The 15,223-nt window shown below is 43.1% G+C and overlaps 1 protein-coding gene across 1 annotated transcript in view; it reads left to right on the top strand.

Annotated features, from left to right (window-relative positions):
* Nucleotides 1–1,812: 1,812 nt before the first annotated feature.
* The window catches only part of LOC311116738 (paladin-like), a gene marked incomplete at its 5' end in the record, with an annotated part of 32,880 nt that continues 19,469 nt past the window's right edge, over nucleotides 1,813–15,223 (top strand). The window contains one exon of the mRNA XM_084191779.1: nucleotides 1,813–1,968. Within this exon, the coding sequence (XP_084047905.1) occupies nucleotides 1,813–1,968 (156 nt within the window). The remainder of the gene's footprint in view (nucleotides 1,969–15,223) is intronic.

Raw genomic sequence — 15,223 nt, 5'->3', positions numbered from 1 at the left:
GTTTAGTTCACCTAAACATTAATTAAAGGGATAGTTCACCTAAACATTAATTAAAGGGGTAGTTCACCTAAACATTAATTAAAGGGGTAGTTCACCTAAACATTAATTAAAGGGATAGTTCACCTAAACATTAATTAAAGGGGTAGTTCACCTAAACATTAATTAAAGGGGTAGTTCACCTAAACATTAATTAAAGGGATAGTTCACCTAAACATTAATCAAAGGGATAGTTCACCTAAACATTAATTAAAGGGATAGTTCACCTAAACATTAATTAAAGGGATAGTTCACCTAAACATTAATTAAAGGGATAGTTCACCTAAACATTAATTAAAGGGGTAGTTCACCTAAACATTAATTAAAGGGGTAGTTCACCTAAACATTAATTAAAGGGATAGTTCACCTAAACATTAATTAAAGGGATAGTTCACCCTAAACATTAATTAAAGGGGTAGTTCACCTAAACATTAATTAAAGGGGTAGTTCACCTAAACATTAATTAAAGGGATAGTTCACCTAAATATTATTTAAAGGGGTAGTTCACCTAAACATTAATTAAAGGGATAGTTCACCTAAACATTAATTAAAGGGGTAGTTCACCTAAACATTAATTAAAGGGATAGTTCACCTAAACATTAATTAAAGGGATAGTTCACCTAAACATTAATTAAAGGGATAGTTCACCTAAACATTAATTAAAGGGGTAGTTCACCTAAACATTAATTAAAGGGATAGTTCACCTAAACATTAATCAAAGGGATAGTTCACCTAAACATTAATTAAAGGGATAGTTCACCTAAACATTAATTAAAGGGATAGTTCACCTAAACATTAATTAAAGGGATAGTTCACCTAAACATTAATTAAAGGGGTAGTTCACCTAAACATTAATTAAAGGGGTAGTTCACCTAAACATTAATTAAAGGGATAGTTCACCTAAACATTAATTAAAGGGATAGTTCACCCTAAACATTAATTAAAGGGGTAGTTCACCTAAACATTAATTAAAGGGGTAGTTCACCTAAACATTAATTAAAGGGATAGTTCACCTAAATATTATTTAAAGGGGTAGTTCACCTAAACATTAATTAAAGGGATAGTTCACCTAAACATTAATTAAAGGGGTAGTTCACCTAAACATTAATTAAAGGGATAGTTCACCTAAACATTAATTAAAGGGATAGTTCACCTAAACATTAATTAAAGGGATAGTTCACCTAAACATTAATTAAAGGGATAGTTCACCTAAACATTAATTAAAGGGATAGTTCACCTAAACATTAATTAAAGGGGTAGTTCACCTAAACATTAATTAAAGGGGTAGTTCACCTAAACATTAATTAAAGGGGTAGTTCACCTAAACATTAATCAAAGGGATAGTTCACCTAAACATTAATTAAAGGGGTAGTTCACTAAAACATTATTTAAAGGGGTAGTTCACCTAAACATTAATTAAAGGGGTAGTTCACCTAAACATTAATTAAAGGGATAGTTCACCTAAACATTAATTAAAGGGATAGTTCACCTAAACATTAATTAAAGGGATAGTTCACCTAAACATTAATTAAAGGGGTAGTTCACCTAAACATTAATTAAAGGGACAGTTCACCTAAACATTAATTAAAGGGATAGTTCACCTAAATTAAAGTATTGTTTCTTCCCCACCATGTGTTAGTTACCGTTGTAGTGTGGGACGCTGCTGTTCACTTGAAATAAAATAACTTCTATTTTTTTATGGTTCCAGTTATTATCATCCTTGGTGTGGACGGACCCTTTTTTATAATGACTCCTCGTTCCATGATTCCCCTGCAGATTAAAAGTGGTAAGACTGAGAAGGAGGTGCAGCAGCTGCTTCTGAAGAGCCTCCAGTATCTGGAGCGATACATGTACCTCATCCTCTTCAACAGCTATCTGCACCTGGAGAAGAAGGACTCCTGGCAACGATCCTTTACCGCCTGGATGCAACAGGTTGGTTGGCCTCCCATTCATTCACACAGCACAACTCACAGTACACGGACCTAGGATAGAAGAGACTGGACTGGACTGGACTGGACTGGACTGGGCTGGACTGGACTGGACTGGAATAGAATATATCTTCATTGGGTGGGCCTCCCATTCACACAGCAGAACAGTAGAAACACTCACCCTATAGTAAATTCTGACCCAGAATGAGGTTATAGAATTACCTTCATGATTACTACAGGGCTGGGGTGAATTCTATTTCATTTCAGTCAATTCAGGAAGTAAACTGAAATATCAATTCTAAATACATTTCCCCCCATTGCTTTTCCATGGGGAAAAAAATATTTTCAATTAGGAAAATTGCTTTTCAAATAGAAAATTGCATTTCAATGAGGGAAAATGTAATGGAATTTCCCCAAACCTGGTCAAATTCATCACTTTTATCCTAACTTTTTTATAAAAAAATTAAGTTGGGATATCATCCAACATCAGCGGCCAGTTATTGTTTTTGTATTATATTGTATTCTTATATCCAGTTGTCAGATTTGCCCGTTTCGGTTTCTTTGACCTATACCGGTCCAATGAAATCTCAGAATAATGCTGCTGTGGCTTATGAAGGAAAAGGACCCCATCAGCCCTTTTTTTGTGCAGTGAGGAAACGTGTGGCAGGTTTCCAGACCCAGGCCATCTGATATCTGATCCACAGCACATACAACCCCCTGTGCACCCCTTGCACCTCCTCACAGACTGACACACATTCAACCCTCGATTTACCCGTGGAAACTTCACTGAGGCAATGTGAGGGGAGAGCAGAGACCTCCTCTCTTCCTCTCCTCATTCAGAAGCACTTGATTGTGCTCCAAATGGCACCGTTTACCCTTTATAGGGCACTACTTTAGACCAGGGCCCATAGGAACACAACCACGGATGTCATCCAGGATGTTTACTGAATATTGATTGAAATGTGAAGTCAATTTGTTCGGTTGCAAGAGGCTCCTTAGAACGACGGAGAAAGAAAGAAAAAGGAATTCCAGCTGCTTCATAAAAGGCCAGCTGAGAATCAACAACAGAAGTGTGGTGGTGCACGCTGGTCTCTTCAGAAAATGGAGCTGCCGCCTTCATGCACGTTCTATTCACAAGTGTGGACAAAGCAACAGCACAGGCTGCATCCCAAATGGCACCCTATTCCCTAGATAGTGTACTACTTTTGACCAGAGCCCTATGGACCCTATGGACCCTGGTCAAAAGTAGTGCACTAACTAGGGAATAGGGTGCCATTTGGGATGCTACCACACATGCACCACACTTATCTGGGTTCATTAAACTAAAATAGGGGAAGAAATCTGTTACCCACAATGATACATACACACACACACACACACACACACACATACAGTGAGGGAAAAAAGTATTTGATCCCCTGCTGATTTTGTACGTTTGCCCACTGACAAAGAAATGATCTTTCTATCATTTTAATGGTAGGTTTATTTGAACAGTGAGAGACAGAATAACAACAAAAAAATCCAGAAAAACGCATCAAGTCTCGCCCTCCAGGTGTCAAAGCCCACCGTTAAGCTCTTCTTGAACAAATATTTGTTCTCTGGAAAACATCAATAAATAATTATAATAAATAATAATAGTACACTGGATTAAAGGTGCCTTTTAAAAAAAAACAGGACACTGCACAACAAAACAGAAGAGAGAAAAACACAGGATGAAAGCAATTAACAATCTAAACTAGGGCTGAAGGAAGGGGCTGAGTAATGGTAAACTAGGGCAGAAGGAAGAGGCTGAGTAATGGTAAACTAGGGCAGAAGGAAGAGGCTGAGTAATGGTAAACTAGGGCAGAAGGAAGAGGCTGAGTAATGGTAAACTAGGGCAGAAGGAAGAGGCTGAGTAATGGTAAACTAGGGCAGAAGGAAGAGGCTGAGTAATGGTAAACTAGGGCTGAAGGAAGAGGCTGAGTAATGGTAAACTAGGGCTGAAGGAAGAGGCTGAGTAATGGTAAACTAGGGCTGAAGGAAGAGGCTGAGTAATGGTAAACTATGGCTGAAGGAAGAGGCTGAGTAATGGTAAACTAGGGCTGAAGGAAGAGGCTGAGTAATGGTAAACTAGGGCTGAAGGAAGAGGCTGAGTAATGGTAAACTAGGGCTGAAGGAAGAGGCTGAGTAATGGTAAACTATGGCTGAAGGAAGAGGCTGAGTAATGGTAAACTAGGGCTGAAGGAAGAGGCTGAGTAATGGTAAACTATGGCTGAAGGAAGAGGCTGAGTAATGGTAAACTAGGGCTGAAGGAAGAGGCTGAGTAATGGTAAACTATGGCTGAAGGAAGAGGCTGAGTAATGGTAAACTAGGGCAGAAGGAAGAGGCTAAGTAATGGTAAACTAGGGCTGAAGGAAGAGGCTGAGTAATGGTAAACTAGGGCTGAAGGAAGAGGCTGAGTAATGGTAAACTAGGGCAGAAGGAAGAGGCTGAGTAATGGTAAACTAGGGCAGAAGGAAGAGGCTGAGTAATGGTAAACTATGGCAGAAGGAAGAGGCTGAGTAATGGTAAACTAGGGCTGAAGGAAGAGGCTGAGTAATGGTAAACTAGGGCTGAAGGAAGAGGCTGAGTAATGGTAAACTAGGGCAGAAGGAAGAGGCTGAGTAATGGTAAACTAGGGCTGAAGGAAGAGGCTGAGTAATGGTAAACTAGGGCTGAAGGAAGAGGCTGAGTAATGGTAAACTATGGCTGAATGAAGAGGCTGAGTAATGGTAAACTATGGATGAAGGAAGAGGCTGAGTAATGGTAAACTAGGGCTGAATGAAGAGGCTGAGTAATGGTAAACTAGGGCTGACTGTTACTGTACTATAGAACCACTCTGAGGGAAGCTGACTGTTACTGTACTATAGAACCACACTGAGGGAAGCTGACTGTTACTGTACTATAGAACCACACTGAAGGAAGCTGACCGTTACTGTACTATAGAACCACTCTGAGGGAAGCTGACTGTTACTGTACTATAGAACCACTCTGAGGGAAGCTGACTGTTACTGTACTATAGAACCACACTGAAGGAAGCTGACCGTTACTGTACTATAGAACCACTCTGAGGGAAGCTGACTGTTAGTGTACTATAGGACCACTGAGGGAAGCTGACTGTTACTGTACTATAGAACCACTCTGAGGGAAGCTGACTGTTACTGTACTATAGAACCACTCTGAGGGAAGCTGACTGTTACTGTACTATAGAACCACACTGAAGGAAGCTGACCGTTACTGTACTATAGAACCACTCTGAGGGAAGCTGACTGTTACTGTACTATAGAACCACTCTGAGGGAAGCTGACTGTTACTGTACTATAGAACCACACTGAAGGAAGCTGACCGTTACTGTACTATAGAACCACTCTGAGGGAAGCTGACTGTTACTGTACTATAGAACCACACTGAAGGAAGCTGACCGTTACTGTACTATAGAACCACTCTGAGGGAAGCTGACTGTTACTGTACTATAGAGCCACTCTGAGGGAAGCTGACTGTTACTGTACTATAGAACCACACTGAAGGAAGCTGACCGTTACTGTACTATAGAACCACTCTGAGGGAAGCTGACTGTTAGTGTACTATAGGACCACTGAGGGAAGCTGACTGTTACTGTACTATAGAACCACTCTGAGGGAAGCTGACTGTTACTGTACTATAGAACCACTCTGAGGGAAGCTGACTGTTACTGTACTATAGAACCACACTGAAGGAAGCTGACCGTTACTGTACTATAGAACCACTCTGAGGGAAGCTGACTGTTACTGTACTATAGAACCACTCTGAGGGAAGCTGACTGTTACTGTACTATAGAACCACACTGAAGGAAGCTGACCGTTACTGTACTATAGAACCACTCTGAGGGAAGCTGACTGTTACTGTACTATAGAACCACACTGAAGGAAGCTGACGTTACTGTACTATAGAACCACTCTGAGGGAAGCTGACTGTTACTGTACTATAGAACCACACTGAAGGAAGCTGACTGTTACTGTACTATAGAACCACTCTGATGGAAGCTGACTTCTGTACTATAGAACCACACTGAAGGAAGCTGACTGTTACTGTACTATAGAACCACTCTGAGGGAAGCTGACTGTTACTGTATTATAGAACCAGTCTGAGGGAAGCTGACTGTTACTGTACTATAGAACCACTCTGAGGGAAGCTGACTGTTACTGTACTATAGAACCACTCTGAGGGAAGCTGACTGTTACTGTACTATAGAAACACTGAGGGAAGCGGACTGTTACTGTACTATAGAACCACACTGAAGGAAGCTGACTGTTACTGTACTATAGAACCACTCTGAGGGAAGCTGACTGTTACTGTATTATAGAACCAGTCTGAGGGAAGCTGACTGTTACTGTACTATAGAACCACTCTGAGGGAAGCTGACTGTTACTGTACTATAGAACCAGTCTGAGGGAAGCTGACTGTTACTGTACTATAGAACCACTCTGAGGGAAGCTGACTGTTACTGTACTATAGAACCACACTGAAGGAAGCTGACCGTTACTGTACTATAGAACCACTCTGAGGGAAGCTGACTGTTACTGTATTATAGAACCAGTCTGAGGGAAGCTGACTGTTACTGTACTATAGAACCACTCTGAGGGAAGCTGACTGTTACTGTACTATAGAACCACTCTGAGGGAAGCTGACTGTTACTGTACTATAGGACCACTGAGGGAAGCTGACTGTTACTGTACTATAGAACCACTCTGAGGGAAGTTGACTGTTACTGTATTATAGAACCACTCTGAGGGAAGCTGACTGTTACTGTACTATAGAACCACTCTGAGGGAAGCTGACTGTTACTGTACTATAGAACCACTCTGAGGGAAGCTGACTGTTACTGTACGATAGAACCACACTGAAGGAAGCTGACCGTTACTGTACTATAGAACCACTCTGAGGGAAGCTGACTGTTACTGTACTATAGAACCACTCTGAGGAAAGCTGACTGTTACTGTACTATAGAACCACACTGAGGGAAGCTGACTGTTACTGTACTATAGAACCACACTGAAGGAAGCTGACCGTTACTGTACTATAGAACCACTCTGAGGGAAGCTGACTGTTACTGTACTATAGAACCACTCTGAGGGAAGCTGACTGTTACTGTACTATAGAACCACACTGAAGGAAGCTGACCGTTACTGTACTATAGAACCACTCTGAGGGAAGCTGACTGTTACTGTACTATAGAACCACTCTGAGGGAAGCTGACTGTTACTGTACTATAGAACCACACTCAAGGAAGCTGACGTTACTGTACTATAGAACCACTCTGAGGGAAGCTGACTGTTACTGTACTATAGAACCACACTGAAGGAAGCTGACTGTTACTGTACTATAGAACCACTCTGAGGGAAGCTGACTGTTACTGTATTATAGAACCAGTCTGAGGGAAGCTGACTGTTACTGTACTATAGAACCACTCTGAGGGAAGCTGACTGTTACTGTACTATAGAACCACTCTGAGGGAAGCTGACTGTTACTGTACTATAGAAACACTGAGGGAAGCGGACTGTTACTGTACTATAGAACCACACTGAAGGAAGCTGACTGTTACTGTACTATAGAACCACTCTGAGGGAAGCTGACTGTTACTGTATTATAGAACCAGTCTGAGGGAAGCTGACTGTTACTGTACTATAGAACCACTCTGAGGGAAGCTGACTGTTACTGTACTATAGAACCAGTCTGAGGGAAGCTGACTGTTACTGTACTATAGAACCACTCTGAGGGAAGCTGACTGTTACTGTACTATAGGACCACTGAGGGAAGCTGACTGTTACTGTACTATAGAACCACTCTGAGGGAAGTTGACTGTTACTGTATTATAGAACCACTCTGAGGGAAGCTGACTGTTAGTGTACTATAGAACCACTCTGAGGGAAGCTGACTGTTACTGTACTATAGAACCACACTGAAGGAAGCTGACCGTTACTGTACTATAGAACCACTCTGAGGGAAGCTGACTGTTACTGTACTATAGAACCACTCTGAGGGAAGCTGACTGTTACTGTACGATAGAACCACACTGAAGGAAGCTGACCGTTACTGTACTATAGAACCACTCTGAGGGAAGCTGACTGTTACTGTACTATAGAACCACACTGAAGGAAGCTGACTGTTACTGTACTATAGAACCACTGAGGGAAGCTGACTGTTACTGTACTATAGAACCACACTGAAGGAAGCTGACTGTTACTGTACTATAGAACCACTCTGAGGGAAGCTGACTGTTACTGTATTATAGAACCAGTCTGAGGGAAGCTGACTGTTACTGTACTATAGAACCACTCTGAGGGAAGCTGACTGTTACTGTACTATAGGACCACTGAGGGAAGCTGACTGTTACTGTACTATAGAACCACTCTGATGGAAGCTGACTGTTACTGTATTATAGAACCACTCTGAGGGAAGCTGACTGTTAGTGTACTATAGAACCACTCTGAGGGAAGCTGACTGTTACTGTACTATAGAACCACTGAGGGAAGCTGACTGTTACTGTACTATTGAACCACTGAGGGAAGCTGACTGTTACTGTACTATAGAACCACACTGAAGGAAGCTGACTGTTACTGTACTATCGAACCACTGAGGGAAGCTGACTGTTACTGTACCATAGAACCAGTCTGAGGGAAGCTGACTGTTACTGTACTATAGAACCACTGAGGGAAGCTGACTGTTACTGTACTATAGAACCACACTGAGGGAAGCTGACTGTTACTGTACCATAGAACCACTGAGGGAAGCTGACTGTTACTGTACTATAGAACCACTGAGGGAAGCTGACTGTTACTGTACCATAGAACCACACTGAGGGAAGCTGACTGTTACTGTACCATAGAACCACTGAGGGAAGCTGACTGTTACTGTACCATAGAACCACACTGAGGGAAGCTGACTGTTACTGTACCATAGAACCACACTGAGGGAAGCTGACTGTTACTGTACCATAGAACCACTGAGGGAAGCTGACTGTTACTGTACTATAGAACCACACTGAGGGAAGCTGACTGTTACTGTACTATAGAACCACTGAGGGAAGCTGACTGTTACTGTACTATAGAACCACACTGAAGGAAGCTGACTGTTACTGTACTATAGAACCACTCTGAGGGAAGCTGACTGTTACTGTATTATAGAACCAGTCTGAGGGAAGCTGACTGTTACTGTACTATAGAACCACTCTGAGGGAAGCTGACTGTTACTGTACTATAGGACCACTGAGGGAAGCTGACTGTTACTGTACTATAGAACCACTCTGAGGGAAGCTGACTGTTACTGTATTATAGAACCAGTCTGAGGGAAGCTGACTGTTACTGTACTATAGAACCACTCTGAGGGAAGCTGACTGTTACTGTACTATAGAACCACTCTGAGGGAAGCTGACTGTTACTGTATTATAGAACCACTCTGAGGGAAGCTGACTGTTAGTGTACTATAGAACCACTCTGAGGGAAGCTGACTGTTACTGTACTATAGAACCACTGAGGGAAGCTGACTGTTACTGTACTATCGAACCACTGAGGGAAGCTGACTGTTACTGTACTATAGAACCACACTGAAGGAAGCTGACTGTTACTGTACTATCGAACCACTGAGGGAAGCTGACTGTTACTGTACCATAGAACCAGTCTGAGGGAAGCTGACTGTTACTGTACTATAGAACCACTGAGGGAAGCTGACTGTTACTGTACTATAGAACCACACTGAGGGAAGCTGACTGTTACTGTACCATAGAACCACTGAGGGAAGCTGACTGTTACTGTACTATAGAACCACTGAGGGAAGCTGACTGTTACTGTACCATAGAACCACACTGAGGGAAGCTGACTGTTACTGTACCATAGAACCACTGAGGGAAGCTGACTGTTACTGTACCATAGAACCACACTGAGGGAAGCTGACTGTTACTGTACCATAGAACCACACTGAGGGAAGCTGACTGTTACTGTACCATAGAACCACTGAGGGAAGCTGACTGTTACTGTACTATAGAACCACTCAGATGGAAGTGCTGAACCTAATATGAGGAAGCTTTGCTTTAAGGCACGCATTTTATTTTCACTCCAGCCCAATCAATGTCAGGCTTATCAACGGCTGAGTCCCAAATGCACCCTATCCCCTTTATAGTGCATTACAAAGTAGTCAATAGTAGTGCACTATAAAGGGGATAGGGGGCCGTTTGAGACGCGGTCAGGCTGGTCAGGTTTTTAAAGCGTCTGTTTGAAGTGTTCTAAAGGCATTTCGGAGGAGGTGGAGTAAAACGTGACATATTGATTCATCTACAGTTCCAATATGTGAACACTAAGATAGCTGATTTAGTTGTACGGTTTGGTACGACTGCACTGCCAAGGATGTGTCCCAAATGGTACCCTGTTCCCCATAGGGCTCTGGTCAAAAGTAGTGCACTACATAGGGTTCCATTTGGGATGAAGACACACATGAATTTACCTTTACCTGTATGTCAGACTAAGATATCCGATTTAGGTATTACTGTCCTTTCCTTACCTTTAGCGTCCTCCTGTAGTAAACAGTAGAGCAGCAATAACAACCTTTTTAAAACCTCCTAATGTTAATATGACCGTACGTACCGCTCTGTTCTCCGCCCCTGTTCCTCCTGTCCCTGTTCCTCCTGTCCCTGTTCCTCCTGTCCCTGTTCCTCCTGTCCCTGTTCCTCCTGTCCCTGTTCCTCCTGTCCCTGAGCTGGAATAAACCGGTTTCAACAGATCCTTCATCCCGCTATAAAAACATTGAATTCCAAAATAGACCGGAAACAATTGCTATGAAAACAGTTGTTGAATGCAGAAATATGTGGGTGGGTGGGTCGTATCGGTCGGTTGGGGCTATATCCTTACTGTTATGATTAGGTGGAATATAAACTGAGTGAACAAAACATTAGGAACACCTTCCTGATATTGAGTTGAACCCCCTTTTTGCCCTCAGAACAGCCTCAATTATTCAGGGCATGGCCCATGTTGACTCCAATGCTTCCCACAGTTGTGTGCAGTTGGCTGGATTTCCTTTGGGTGATGGACCATTCTTGATACACACAAACTGTTGAGCGTGAAAAACCCAGCAGCGTTGCAGTTCTTGGCACACGCAAACCGGTGCGCCTGGCACCTACTTCAAAGGCAGTTCAATCTTTTGTCTTGCCCATTCACCCTCTGAATGGCACACATACACACGCCGTGTCTCAATTGTCTCAAGGCTTCATCTACAGTGATTGAAATGGATTTAACAGGTGACATCAATAAAGGATCATAGCTTTCATCTGGATTCACATGGTCAGTCTGTCATGGAAAGAGCAGGTGTTCCTAATGTTTTGTACAATCAGTGTGTGTGTATATATATATATATACAGTGAGGGAAAAAAGTATTTGATCCCCTGCTGATTTTGTACGTTTGCCCACTGACAAAGACATGATCAGTCTGTAATTTTAATGGTAGGTTTATTTGAACAGTGAGAGACAGAATAACAACAACAAAATCCAGAAAAACGCATGTCAAAAATGTTATAAATTGATTTGCATTTTAATGAGGGAAATAAGTATTTGACCCCTCTGCAAAACATGACTTAGTAATTGGTGGCAAAACCCTTGTTGGCAATCACAGAGGTCAGACGTTTCTTGTAGTTGGCCACCAGGGTTGCACACATCTCAGGAGGGATTTTGTCCCACTCCTCTTTGCAGATCTTCTCCAAGTCATTAAGGTTTTGAGGCTGACGTTTGGCAACTCAAACCTTACATTTACATTTTAATCATTTAGCAGACGCTCTTATCCAGAGCGCATTCATTATTTTTTTTATTCCCTCCCCTACCCTGGACGACGCTGGGCCAATTGTGCGCCGTCGCATGGGTCTCCCGGTCGCGGCCGGCTACGACAGAGCCTGGATTCAAACCAGGATCTCTAGTGGCACAGCTAGCACTGCGATGCAGTGCCTTAGACCACTGCGCCACTCGGGAGAAGACCTTCAGCTCCCTCCACAGATTTTCTATGGGATTAAGGTCTGGAGACTGGCTAGGCCACTCCAGGACCTTAATGTGCTACTTCTTGAGCCAATCCTTTGTTGCCTTGGCTGTGTGTTTTGGGTCATTGTCATGCTGGAATACCCATCCACGACCCATTTTCAATGCCCTGGCTGAGGGAAGGAGGTTCTCACCCAAGATTTGACGGTACATGGCCCCGTCCATCGTCCCTTTGATGCAGTGAAGTTGTCCTGTCCCCTTAGCAGAAAAACACCCCCAAAGCATAATGTTTCCACCTCCATGTTTGACGGTGGGGATGGTGTTCTTGGGGTCATAGGCAGCATTCCTCCCGTGTAGTTCTGGGCTGATTCCTCACCGTTCTCATGATCATTGCAACTCCACGAGGTGAGATCTTGCATGGAGCCCCAGACCGAGGGAGATTGACAGTTCTTTTGTGTTTCTTCCATTTGCAAATAATCGCACCAACTGTTGTCACCTTCTCACCAAGCTGCTTGGCGTTGGTCTTGTAGCCCATTCCAGCCTTGTGTAGGTCTACAATCTTGTCCCTGACATCCTTGGAGAGCTCTTTGGTCTTGGCCATGGTGGAGAGTTTGGAATCTGATTGATTGATTGCTTCTGTGGACAGGTGTCTTTTATACAGGTAACAAGCTGAGATTAGGAGCACTCCCTTTAAGAGTGTGCTCCTAATCTCAGCTCATTACCTGTATAAAAGACACCTGGGAGCCAGAAATCTTTCTGATTGAGAGGGGGTCAAATACTTATTTCCCTAATTAAAATGCAAATCAATTTCTAACATTTTTGACATGCGTTTTTCTGGATATATTTGTTGTTATTCTGTCTCTCACTGTTCGAATAAACCTACCATTAAAATTTTAGACTGATCATTTCTTTGTCAGTGGGCAAACCTACAAAATCAGCAGGGGATCAAATACTTTCTTCCCTCACTGTATATATATACATATATATACTGCTCAAAAAAATTAAGGGAACACTAAAATAACACATCCTAGATCTGAATGAATGAAATAATCTTATTAAATACTTTTTTCTTTACATAGTTGAATGTGCTGACAACAAAATCACACAAAAATTATCAATGGAAATCAAATGTATCAAACCATGGAGGTCTGGATTTGGAGTCACCCTCAAAATTAACTACAGGCTGATCCAACTTTGATGTAATGTCCTTAAAACAAGTCAAAATGAGGCTCAGTAGTGTGTGTGGCCTCCACGTGCCTGTATGACCTCCCTACAACGCCTGGGCATGCTCCTGATGAGGTGGCGGATGGTCTCCTGAGGGATCTCCTCCCAGACCTGGACTAAAGCATCCGCCAACTCCTGGACAGTCTGTGGTGCAACGTGGCGTTGGTGGATGGAGCGAGACATGATGTCCCAGATGTGCTCAATTGGATTCAGGTCTGGGGAACGGGCGGGCCAGTCCATAGCATCAATGCCTTCCTCTTGCAGGAACTGCTGACACACTCCAGCCACATGAGGTCTAGCATTGTCTTGCATTAGGAGGAACCCAGGGCCAACCGCACCAGCATATGTTCTCACAAGGGGTCTGAGGATCTCATCTCGGTACCTAATGGCAGTCAGGCTACCTCTGGCGAGCACATGGAGGGCTGTGCGGCCCCCCAAAGAAATGCCACCCCACACCATGACTGACCCACCGCCAAACCAGTCATGCTGGAGGATGTTGCAGGCAGCAGAACGTTCTCCATGGCGTCTCCAGACTCTGTCACGTCTGTCACATGTACTCAGTGTGAACCTGCTTTCATCTGTGAAGAGCACAATTTGCCAATCTTGGTGTTCTCTGGCAGATGCCAAACATCCTGCACAGTGTTGGGCTGTAAGCACAACCCCCACCTGTGGACGTCGGGCCCTCATACCACCCTCATGGAGTCTGTTTCTGACCGTTTGAGCAGACACATGCACATTTGCAGGGCTCTGGCAGTGCTCCTCCTGCTCCTCCTTGCACAAAGGCGGAGGTAGCAGTCCTGCTGCTGGGTTGTTGCCCTCCTACGGCCTCCTCCACGTCTCCTGATGTACTGGGCTGTCTCCTGGTAGCGCCTCCATGCTCTGGACACTACGCTGACAGACACAGCAAACCTTCTTGCCACAGCTCGCATTGATGTGCTATCCTGGATGAGCTGCACTACCTGAGCCACTTGTGTGGGTTGTAGACTCCGTCTCATGCTACCACTAGAGTGAAAGCACCGCCAGCATTCAAAAGTGACCAAAACATCAGCCAGGAAGCATAGGAACTGAGAAGTGGTCTGTGGTCAACACCTGCAAAACCAGTCCTTTATTGGGGGTGTCTTGCTAATTGCCTATAATTTCCACCTGTTGTCTATACCATTTGCACAACAGCATGTGAAATGTATTGTCAATCAGTGTTGCTTCCTAAGTGGACAGTTTAATTTCACAGAAGTGTGATTGACTTGGAGTTACATTGTGTTGTTTAAGTGTTCCCTTTATTTTTTTGAGCAGTGTGTATGTATATATATATGTATATACAGTACCAGTCAAAGTTTGGACACACCTACTCATTCCAGGGTTTTTCTTTATTTTTTTACTATTTTCTACATTGTAGAATAATAGTGAAGACGTCAAAACTATGAAATAACACATATGGAATGTAGTAACCAAAAAAGTGTTAAACAAATCAAAATATATTTAATTCTTCAAAAAGCCACCCAAAACAGAAATACCTTATTTACATAACTATTCAGACCCTTTGCTATGAGACTTGAAATTGAGCTCAGGTGCATCCTGTTTCCATTGATCATCCTTGAGATGTTTCTACAACTTGATTGGAGTCCACCTGTGGTAAACCAATTTATTCCATTTTAGAATAAGGCTGTAACGTAACAAAATATATATATTTTACACATATTTAACCCCTTTTTTGGGTAGGCACAAAACTACCTCCATACTTCCATTCCTTTTTTCAAACTGGTACCGGTTACCTTCAGGCGAGTCCCGTGACACTTGTGGGGGTCGTAGAGCAAAACGGAGATGACCATCATGTTCATGAGTCTCATCTTTCCACTGTTCGGACGCAGAGAAGACCGATTTTCGGGGTGTCTCATGGTCTGACAAACACTGCTGTAGCTCGTGAGAGTACGTGGTGCAGACACAGATCCTCTCCATGTCACCTGGTAGGAGCGGCCTGCCAGGTAGGATGCAATCTAAGAGTGTACAGAGCATGAGATGCCCAGCCCCGAG

Source organism: Coregonus lavaretus (genome assembly GCF_964263955.1).
Source record: "Coregonus lavaretus genome assembly, contig: HAP1_SCAFFOLD_1119, whole genome shotgun sequence".
Classification (NCBI taxonomy): Eukaryota; Metazoa; Chordata; class Actinopteri; order Salmoniformes; family Salmonidae; genus Coregonus; species Coregonus lavaretus.
The sequence above is the reverse complement of the archived record's forward strand: the minus strand, read 5'-3'. Positions and strand labels throughout refer to the sequence as shown.